At 50.1% G+C, this 11,594-nt stretch overlaps 1 protein-coding gene across 1 annotated transcript in view; it reads left to right on the top strand.

The window, feature by feature from the left end:
* The window catches only part of LOC125759105 (uncharacterized), a 39,698-nt gene extending 28,775 nt beyond the window's left edge, over nucleotides 1-10,923 (top strand). The window contains exon 2 of the mRNA XM_049417384.1: nucleotides 10,703-10,923. Coding sequence (XP_049273341.1) covers nucleotides 10,703-10,923 — 221 coding nt within the window. The remainder of the gene's footprint in view (nucleotides 1-10,702) is intronic.
* The last annotated feature ends 671 nt before the right edge of the window (nucleotides 10,924-11,594 follow it).

The raw sequence follows: 11,594 nt of genomic DNA on the forward strand, positions 1-11,594 counted from the left end.
GGAGAGACCTGTGGTGGGCGATCGCGTCCGACAGGCACCGGCCGCGAAGGTGAGTCAGCCCTCAATCCCAGCTGTTGTGATGAGCGTTGAAGTCCCCACACACGATGCAGTCAACTGTCAGCGCCGCGGCGAGGCGGGGGACAAACGCGTAATCACAACGGAGGTTCGGGCGAACGTAGACACACGCAACCGAAGTGTCCCCACCAGCCACACGCACTGTCACTGCGAGGCACTCCACTGCGTCATCACAGAAACGTTCACAGGGAATGCAGGTGTGCGCGAGGGCGGCGCGCACATACAGGGCAGTAGGGGGCGAGCCAGGGGGATGACCGGGGTCGGTGCAGGGCGCATCAGAGCAGTTGCTCAGCGCGCACGACGTCGGTCCGCTGTAGCCGATGAAGTTGTGAAGCGTCAGGTACTCGGCACGCGCGTGTGTCTCCTGCAGGGCGAGAATGTCGAATTTGTGTAGAGATTTGTTCTCCGCATGTTCGGCGTGTCGGCGGCGCAGCGAACGAGAATTCCATTGCAAGATGCGCGGCCTGGGGCGGTTGCTGAGGTCCCTAGCCATGTTGGTTTAGGGCTAGTTGTGTGGCAAGAGCCGCCGCGCACAGCGAGTGGGCAGGGGAGTTCGGCGGGAGAAACTCTAGCGCTGTTCTGACTGCTGCTGTGAGCGCGGCGATCGCCGAATCGCGCCGAGCGCTCGCAGAGGGATCGGCGGGAGCGGATGCTGGTAGCTCGTGGTTTTAGCTGCCTTCAGTGATGGCAGAGTACAGCAGCCCCTGCCTAGTTGGCTGGAAAACACGGGCCTGTTCAGAGGAGCTCTTCACGGCGCCGTGTGTCTGCGCCGCCTGGCTAGCGGTATCTCTCCTGGCCTGAGCGCGAGCTTCTGCGAGCTGCCGCTCCTTTTGCCAGCGAGGGCAGCGCGGTTCCGTGGCAATGTGCTTGCCACCACAAAAAAGGCATTTGGCCGCCGGTGTTGTGCATTCCGACTGTTCGTGGCCTGCCCCACAGCGAAGACAGCGCCGGTCGAACGTGCAGGTGGTCTGGACGTGTCCGTAACGACCGCAGGAATCGCACTGAACAGGTCGTGGGCGTCGTGCTTTCACGATTCGGCGCTGTTTGTACAGGGAGACCTCCGCGGGCGGTTTGGTGCCCTCAGAGCGAACGATGAGGTTCTTCCCTGAGCGCGAACACGCTGTTACAGGGAGATCGGACGCAGTGTTTTTGCATATATCGTCCTCCCTGAGAGCTGTGTCGAAGCCGAAAATGATGCCGCTACAGGTGTTGTTGTTAGAGGCCCTCCTGGTGCGGAAACTAATACCACAGATGTCTGTGATCGCGAGGAGGGGCTCGAGCAGGCTCCCGATGGGGACATCAGCGGCCACAACGTTCCGGCGAAAGTTTACGCGAACGCGCATGACACCGTCCACCGCGGCAAGGAGCGAAGAGATGGCCTCCTGTGTGGAGGTTCGAAGGTGATCCTTCTGCTCCTTGGGCTGAATAGAGCCGTCTCCACAGGGCCTTTGGTGCTGGACGTGGGACGGGCCCTCTTCGGCGAGGGGCATGGCACAGCCGTGTTGGTGGCCGGAGACTGTGGGGGACCGTTTGGTTTCGCTTTCGCTTGTGGTGGGCCGCGTGGTGGTGCGGGTACAAGCGGAGCGCACAGGGGTGTGCCAGGAGGGGCGCCGGTGAAGAGAAGCGAGGGGAACGCATCATCCTCGTTGTTTACAGCCAGCGTGCCCATGACGCAACTCGGAATGCTGCGTCCTCCAGTGGCGTGCTGGGAGGGGCGCTGTTTCCCTTTCCCAGCGCTCTCCGTCGCCAGTTGTCTGGCCGCCGCGTCAGGACAACACCCTCTAGAAAAATATGAAGGCCTTAGCTTTCTCCGCGTGACGTCACACGATGGGGCGGATTGGAAAAAAAATAAGGAGAGCTGTTCAAGAGAGGTTGTCTCGCAGGTGCACTGCGCGGAAGCTTTTTTTTCTGTAAGAACAATCATGCATGCATCGAAAAGAAATTAGAGGTCAAGAATACAGTAGCACGAAAACATTTATTTACGAAGCCCAGTTTCTTTTTGTACTTGCTCTATATTAGAAGTAATACATGCAGTTATTTGGCCTCGACGGTTGCGGCTTTCCTTTTTCACTTAATCGGCAGCGTCGAGCAGTTTGTCGTTCAGCTTCCTAGAAACGTTCTTTAGCAGAATGTTGGTGCTGCACAGCAGGATGTGTTTAAGCACTAGTTCAATCGTATGGCCATTCTCACACGTATCGAAGTCTGCTATTCACTAGCCAGCAATTGTAGCGTCAGTTACGTGACAACCTCGCGTTGTTGAGGCATCGTAAGCAGTTCTGGCTCTGTAGCGAGCTGCTCTACCACAACGTAGCCGTGGGCAACTGCGTTAAGTGCAAACATTGATGGACAAACTAAGCCTCCTCGGTCCAGGTGCTTCACGAGACCATAATGTTCGATTGTGGCAGAAACTTTTATCTCCTTGTCCACGGTCAACGATTCCCTGCATTGCGCGCAATTCAACGTTTTAAGGGAGGTGTATACTGCATAATCTGCAACGTAGACGAGGACTGGGAGGACGTCCTGCATCTTCGTAAGAGCCTGGCTGGTCGCAACAACGTTGCTGCTGGAAGCAATGCCTCGACTTGCTTTCGGACATATTCCCAGTGCTGGTGAGTAGAAACTGTAGGCAAGGTACTTTGCAGGCGCAGCTTGCTTTCGAATGATGGAGATGTGATATTGCACACCTGCAGGCTGCCTATACTTTTCAAACCGATCTTCAAGGCAGTCGGTCTGTATCTTCCCAAAAAGAGCACACGACATTCCAAGCTCTTCGAAGCTGTACCTAGCGAGCTCAATAAGCGCATAGGTAGTGTGTTCGAGAGCAGCGTGAGTCTCCATTGTCAGAATACCCTTGTCAAGACCTTTGTTTTTCCACTCATCCAGCCACTCCGGAACTATGTGCAAGAAGGCAATTTTTGGATCGTTATCAATGGAAAGCACTGGTTAATGGAACTGATCTCTTAGCCTTTCTACCTTCCATGGAGTTTTGACGTTTACAATTTTCCACCACTTGAGTACGATATCGATGAATGTAGCAGTGGTCTCAAAAGAGAACAGGTTGTGCTTTGCTCCAAGAGCGCGTGACGCCTCTGGTAAGTAATCATTGAAGATTTGTAAAGCAAGCTTTACGTCCTGCCTTTCAAAATTCGAAGGGTAGAGGGCTTTTCTCGACAGCCCATAGCCATATTTCAACAGCTGGTCACACTCTTTGCTGTGAAGGTCCCCGATTGTCGCAAATGACGCTGTTTGCATTCGCTCTGGTTGTGGTGTGTCTCCTTGGATCTCCGGGAAGTAGAAACAAATTTGGTCATTCTTCTGGTTGATCCAGTTATTTCGTATGCATTTTAGAATGTGTCCTGGGTCTATAACAAAGAACAGCGGCCTTGAAGGGTCTGATTGATGTTGGTACACAATTGTGCTACGAGAAGGTGATTCGAAGAGTGACATCGCTTTTCTGTTGACAGAGTTGTTGTCGCTGACGACGCACATAACCTGGTGCCCTATCTGTTCCAGCCCGCAAACCACTTCTTTAAGAGACTTTTGCAGGAACTCCGCCTCTACTCGGTGCACCGGCACGATGTGCGCAACTTCTTTGAATTTGCACGTCAGGCTGCGCACCATGAAAACGAGCGCACAGTTAGCAGCTTCATTTCTTTTAAGCGCGGCGCCTGTTATATTACCCCCTTTGTAGTCTAAGTAGGGTTTTATATGTATTTCATCTACCATAACTGTGACAAAGAGCTGGTCATCATTCAGGTCAGAAATTCTTTTCCCCATATAGCTGAGAAATTTTTCGCTCTGATGCTCTTGTTGAGGACTCATACCACAAGACGAGCACACTGATCTGATTGTCATAGGATGCGGCAAGGTGATGCTTCCATGGCTGCGCATGAACGCGTACGCATGGGGCGATATCGTGAAAAGAATGCAGCGGAACATCATGAAATCAGCCGAGTAGCGCCTGCACTGTTTTTTCAATAGGTGCAAGTTGACTTGCTCCTTCAGAAATCGAATACAGTTGGCGTCGTCTTCTGCTTGGGACGTGCACAGCTGATCTAGCAGGAAACAAACCGACTCGCAAATTTCCGCGACTGAGTTGCACATCTAGGTCACCGTCCCACTTCTCGATGCCTTCCAGGAGTTCCACCATACCCCTTTCCCTGTTAGCGATTTCGGGAGCGCACAGATTTGCGCCTAGCTTTTTTACGGCTTTTTTCATGAAGTGTAGTTTCACGCTCAAGTCTCCTTTCACGCAAACAGAGTATTTAAACCACGGCGCTTCATCGTCGACGATGTGAATGAGAAGAATTGTTTCATTTCTTTCGATTACATCCTAGAACATCAGCGCTTGGCTCCTCAAGTGGTTGGCAAGTTCGCTCAAACTGTTGACTTTATCCCCCTCGCGTGCTCTGAGAAACGCCTCGTTGGATTCAGCGATGTATTTCTAGAGGGCTGAATTCTCTATGCGCGCGCACTTGGAGTCCGGATCTTCCCTTCTCGCGGTCTTTCTGGACATGTAGCTCGGATAATTCGGGAACTTCAACGGTACAGCGTCTGGACGAAGGCGCACATGAGCTAGCGGCACTATCATTACACGGCCAGTTGCTTGATCTGTGTGCTTCGCCACTCGAATAATGTCCTCGTCCATGAAATGAAGTTCGCACACCTAGAAAAAAATTTACCTCGAATCAGCAAACCGATGGCTACTTGTCATACAAACGTGTGGCCCATGAGCCACTTACACATGTACGTATACATAAATTGAATTAAGTGACACTTAAGCATGAAAAGACAAGAACTCACCCTAGAACTTTCGGTGACCGTGAGGTTTTCCCGTGGCACAGCACGAATCCAAGCTTTCCTCAGAGCTTGGTCTCTCGGGAACTTGAAGACGTGCACCTCCGTGTCCCCCGTGTAGTTACAGCGGCATCGACGTACACAGCATTTGCACGGCATCTCGGCGTCGCCGCTTTCACATTCCTTTCACAGTGAAGAAAACACGGCCAACTGAACAGCGAAGAGATGTACGTCTGTACAGACGTGCCGGGGAATAAGTTTCGGCAGACGCGTGATGAGCGCGCACCAGCGCGATCCGGACGCGCGGATGCGTCGTGTCGCGGTGACTAGAAAAACTCGATCGCCGCCTCATGCGTTCGCCCCATCTGCTGACGTAGCGCGAGTGGAAAGGGAACATAACTAAGGCGGTCAGGAGGGATCATCTGTTCGCCTGGCCGCCGCTGTCTTGGCTGTGCCGAGAGAGGAGGCTGCCTTTTTCTGAGGGGACCTCATAACATCAGCGGCTGCGGGAACGGAGGGAAGAGGCGAACCGGCCAGGCGGGTTTCATCTGGGCTGCTGTCCGCGGGAGGATCGGCGGGGTAGCAGGAAAGGGGCGCGGCGTGCTTCCAGGGAGGGGACGTCTGGCGGGGGTGACCCGCGGCTGTTTGTCTCGCTCTCCTGCTGTGAGGGGGCGAACGTGATCCTGTCCTGCTGCGTACAGCATTCCTCCCGGTTGCTGCTGCCTACTGGCTCCAGAAGCGGGTTTTGGGGAGGGCGTCGCTGTCTCTCTGGGTGCGTTTGCGACGAGGCTGGCGGCGAGAAGATGGCCGTGGTTGCCTGCTGGGCCGACTTTCCTGACAGGGATGAAGAAGGGGTAGTGGGGGGTGCTGTCATGGCGCTCGCCTTACCCTTCCTGGCTTTGCCTGGCTGTGGTGCGATCTTCTGGGCGGCCAGAGCCCTGGAGGCCTTTCGGGTGCGTGTGCGGGACACAAGCATGGTGTCCTTGCGTAGGAAGCTCGCCGCATCTTTTAGCTGCCGCGCGCGAGTGCGGTTGGTGCGGACTGGAGAGATGCGGCGAGTGCTGAGACACCATGGCTCCTGATTGCTTGCTCGCGTACGAGGTTGGCAGCCTCTTTCATGAGAAGCTCGTGGCTTAAATCACCACTCAGTGAGTAGCACGGGGGAAATCCCGGTGGTAGGTCGTCTGCAATCTTGAAAGATGGCTATAAGATAGGCTATGGTGGGGGATCTACATTTGATGGCCTTGAAGCCCTAAGAAGGGCTGTGCACTGGGCGCGGTTCAAGAAAAAAATAAAAATAAACAAAAAAAAACGCGCCGGCGCGCGTTAAATAACTCTGTATAAACAAAAATGACTGGGGAAAGGAGAGATATTTTACGCTGCTACGAGCAGCTGGTCCCACGACGGAGCTCCGCGAAAACGTGACCGTGCATCTCGGAGCAGGAGGCAAAGACATGGCAGAAAAGCGACTTGTTGGATACGCAAGAGTTATGGGAAAGGGAAATAGAAATAGAGAAAGACGGAAAAAGCAAAACGCAGTCATCTCTGGGCGCGCACGTGGATGGCGTCACTCAGAAAAAGGTATTTGAACTGCGTGCCAGTCGCCATCTTGGAGAACGACAGTTCCTCGCTCAATTGTAGCCTGGGGAGCGATAGGCGTGTTGCTCTAGTAGCCCCTGCACTAACTGCGGCCCATCGAGCAATCTTACCTATGCGTTGGCGAGTGCTTTTGTAATTGAAATCGGGCAGAGTGACAGACTAAGTGATGTGTAGGAGGAGGTACTCGCAGTAAACATGAAATTCTTGCCCTTGCAGCGGGACAGTTGCCCTTACAATATTATTACATTAGTTTGGGTTTTACATCTAGAAACCAAGACTTCATAATGAGAGACGCCGTAGTGGAGGGCGCCGAAATTTTGACCACCTGGGGTTCTTTAACGTGCGCCTAAATCTAAGCACACGGGCCTCTAGCATTCTGCCTCCATCAAAATATGGCCGCCGCGGCCGGGATTCGATCCCGCGATCTTCGGGTCAGCAGTGGAGCCCAACAATTCCCAAGCCACCGCGGCAAGTACCCCTATATTATCTGCTTGGAAGGTACCAGGACTGCATTGTTGTGTGTGCTGAAGTCCATCTTACCAAGGAGACTTCGCCGTGACCTTATGACGTTACTCAGCTGGATGAAGAATATGCTTGTCGGCTGGGTCATTTTTCATCTTTAACAGTATAGGATCTTATAGACATTTTGCTAACAATCAGCTTTATTGAAATGTTAGAGACGAGAAGGAAATGCGTCATAAAGAAGTCTCGCAAGCAAGCTAAATGACTATAGCATCGCGTGATATTCCAGTGCTCTACAAGCCACTGCAGAGTCAAAGAAAATGAAATGACGGACGCACTGCGGAGCTTTTTTTTTTCTCCAATAAGCCACAAAGCAGGTTGGCACAATCATGCCGTAGAGAGGTCGTAAAAGGTGGAAAGTAAGGAAAGCGAGAGAGGGAGTCCGACGGTCAGGCGGAAAAGGTGAGAAGGAGAGAGCGGAGAGGAAAGAAAGCAGGCGGTGACAGAAGGAGACAGTGAGAGGCAGAGAAAGCAGCGGCAGATTATTCTGAAATCCATGTCATTGCTATATTTCAATAAGACATACACGCCTAATTTTACAAGTACTGAAAACAGAACAGTGTCTGTCAAGCTGGTTCACAGAGAACAGGAAAGAATCAATCTTACACGCAGTTGACCCCAATATTGAGAACCAACTAGACCCTCAGCTCCCACGACACATCGACGCCCTCATAGATCGTCTCCGACTCCCATTTATTCAAAGTACATTTTATTGAGAACGCAGTGTGTGTTATCCACAACGTGTTCATGCGTGCACGAGAAATAGGACGCGTGAATCACCTGTGGCCCGACACTCCCCGACACATCACACATAGCCAGCGATTCTAACTGCAGATCCGTTTACTAAATTCAGTGCAGACCTTCCCAATTTCCAAAATATTAGGCCCATGGTCATCAAAGGCCCATCACAAAGCATGAAGTCCTTCGATGCTTTTTTGAAGACGCCGATATTTGCGATAAGATAGGCTGGAACAAATTGCGCGTGTGTATTGTACTTGTACGTTCGAGACATTCGCGGGCTTCCTTATAGCGAGAGCTTTTGAACTCATTTCAGCGCTAAATTGATGATTTGTTTCTTTCGTAATTGTGTTATGCTTATAAAAAGTGAAAACAGCCAGCCGTTTCCGTAAAAACGGCAATTCTTTAATTATTTTGTTTTCACCACAATAAAACACCGAGTTACTCATTGCTTGCGTCAAGAAGTTGGAACCCTGCCTGCGCCGAAAATGATATTCTCAATTCCAGTTTCTAGTTCAAGCACTTCAGAATTCACATGAATGCATTACTGAAGCCATGCGTCATTATCGTTATTACGTGTATGCGGACGAGAGCACATACTTTTTTTGCACTGACCTCCTGCACTAAATGATAACCAGCATTCAATCCGCCGCCTTTCTAGGATATATTGCGCTTTATAGGCGCAAAAAAAGAACTACAGAAAGATTATATAATGCCGAGTCTGTATAAGAGGCCGCCTTACAAAACCTGAGATGAGGGTGGGTGAATGTACAATGAGTTCGGTGCGCCGGTAGAATTGAACGACGTTTTCTTTTCCTTCTTTCTTTTTTATTTTGTTTGTGGTACGTGACTAAACTAATATGCTGAACAGCCGTGAAGGACAGAGGATAAGTGTACCTCAGGTATTGTATTTTCTAGCAGCAAGCGCTGGGCAGAACATTAATTTTAGCGAAGCCGAAATGTGGGGACTGCTGTAAAGTGACGCACAGCTGACAGTGAGCGAACACGTAGCCAAATGGGTTGTGTTTAGTTCCCTCGTGGAATCTACTGTGACGTAAACAAATACATTGGAAGCATTTCAAACGGAGGAAACGTGAAAATAGCATCACTGGTTCGTGGTGGATTCCGCTTTGAGGTTATAAACTGAGTTTGGGCCCACAGCAGCAACTATATACGTTTTGTGGACGTTTAGCGGTGATATGGTAGGCACTAGCGGACAATCACGATTTGCTAACCTGAAAGCGGTAGGCTAGGACGTAGGCGTAGAGGCCTCATGTTAGTTGGTCCGTGTAGTGCCTTTCGTTTCCGTCTTGCTGCTGTGGTCTGGCGGAGTGCGTTAGTTCCCGCGGTATAGCCGTGTACTGGCTGAGCTTCATGTTCTGCGAGGCGTGAGTAATTGAAACGTTCATAATTCTTAGAACACCTTCACGAGAAGCGGATTTGAGAAAAATGCAACCGCAAGCCTCACCTTAACAACCGACAAATACGCCAGTCTAAATCGAACTTAGCAAGTGTCAACAATTAAAGTCGTTGCACCTTCAATTTCATGTTTGCTCGGTTCGAAGAGGAAGAAAAATTTTACAGATTGACGCTTTCAATATTTATTAATCACTTGTGAACGTTCATCGGGCACGATTATTGCAGAACGAAAAAAAAAATGTAGCGATCGTGCACCTGCCCCTTGAAGGGAGCAAAAAGAGAGCGGCTGTTGTGAAGTGGAAATTGTGTATTACATTTCCGAATATCTGTGTGCTATTGTTTGGAGATTTTCAATCATCATCCATTAAAAAAGCACTGAAAATAAGCTAATCCACCGCCTTCAGGATGACAGAAATTACGATCTGTTTGCTGCTTCTCCTGGCGGGTTCAATATCGGCGGCTCATAGCACCACCAACACAACCAGCGGCTACGATTCTGTGAAAGTAGCACGAAGATCTCCTGCAGACGACTGGGACAACATTGACTATGCGCAGGTGTTACGCGATGGTTTACGAGAGGGCTCAGCAGCATGCCCAAGTCCCTAAAGGCCAAGCTGCTCCAAGCCGACGTGAGTCCCGACTGCAAAGTGTGCCTGCTGCGAACACTGCGCGGCTTCATGAAGTTGGAGCCTTGGGCTTTGAGACGTGATTGCTCGAAAGATATTGTCACTATGTTAGTTGCTTGACATTCACTTCTAGAGTATAACTCACGACACAAAGCAAAATATCAATGCGGAGAAGTTTCGTAGCTTACACAGAGTCCACTTACACTTTTTGGTATTGCGCATGTATCCATTCAGCATAACACTGATAAAAGTATAAAGGCCCGCCTCTGGCACAGAACAGACCGGGCGCTTATTGGTTGGTGTCCGGTCGGCAGCGGAGATGCCGACCAGAATTTCGTAAGTTCGCAACCGTAGGGCAGTTTGAAGAATGCAGTGTCTGTCGACTATCGTCTAAGAGTTTATAAGCACCTAATATTTTCATGGTTGCGGCAGCATCGAGTCGTCGCTGTCAGAGCTGAGCTGATGCTCCCGCCTTAGTAGTTCGCGCTAACGAATTAACATGCTTTAAAGCAATTTTTCCATAATATATATATATATATATATATATATAAAGAGAGAGAGAGAGAGAAAGATAGCTCGTCGGGCCGAGCCTTCGACTTCCTCAGTGGTGAACGAAAACTGTCTGCCAATGACTGAATATTGCCAGCGCCACAAAGACGATTACGACTACTTCAGCATATGTACACCTTTGTTTACCTCACACTAATGTCGCAACCACGCTAATTGGCGGGTTTAACACCTCGGCTATATTTCTGTTAGCATTATTTTTGCCTTCGTGAAAATTTTGTTGTATTGCTTCGTTCGCTTCCCTTTTCTTTTTTTGGTCATTGCTGAACTCACGTACAGAAGCATCGGCAATGTCGTGAAACTCTAAGCTCGAAATATCAAATTCCCCGTGTCTTGACGTGATGTTTGTGCATTCAAAGTGCTCGACGCGTCCGGCAAGTTCCCGACAGGCCTGCTGCACGGTTCTCGCGTTGACCTGGGTGCATTCGACGAATGCCTCGAGACGGAGGTATTCGACAGCTACGGTGACGTGATCACTCGCGGCCAGTACTGCAACCTTCTCGTTTACATTGAGAACTCCACGGCAGTGGAAGAAAAGATCCACAACCTTTCAAGCATCATTCATCCCAAGGTAAGATGAATTGCCGTCTTGTGGGCTCATCCTACGGCGTAGTGTTGAGATAGATCAGCGAAGCAACCTGTTTTCATCCTTTAAAATGAATGTTTTCGTACGCTCGGAAGCCTGTTCGCATTTTGAGTGTTTAAACTAGATGTGCATGGCAATGTTGGATTCGAAAATACAATAGTGAAATACAATGAAATAATAGTGTTTTATCAGCTCGCTCGCCCGCTCGCTCGCTCGCTCACTCACTCACTCACTCACTCACTCACTCACTCACTCACTCACTCACTCACTCACTCACTCACTCACTCACTCACTCACTCACTCACTCACTCACTCACTCACTCACTCACTCACTCACTCACTCACTCACTCACTCACACCATTTTAAGCTTAAGTCTAAACAAGATTAAGAGGCTTCCTGATATCAAAGCTATATGGTTCTGGTTTCCCACGTAGAAATAAGTGGACTATTAATGGCCGAGTGATATGGAGTGAAATTATAGAACAGGGCTTGTTGGTTGTCCACTGTGATGTGCCCAGCGCGAAGGAGAAAGAAGTATAGAAAAAGAACAGCGAAATTAAGTGTACTTTCGGCTTGCTTCTGTTCGTTGCCCCCCCCCCCCTGTGTTGCGCATATCATTATATGGTACATTGGTTGCTTCATTGCCTCTAGTCATTTAGAAAGC

The sequence above is a fragment of the Rhipicephalus sanguineus genome, chromosome 7 (assembly GCF_013339695.2).
Source record: "Rhipicephalus sanguineus isolate Rsan-2018 chromosome 7, BIME_Rsan_1.4, whole genome shotgun sequence".
Classification (NCBI taxonomy): Eukaryota; Metazoa; Arthropoda; class Arachnida; order Ixodida; family Ixodidae; genus Rhipicephalus; species Rhipicephalus sanguineus.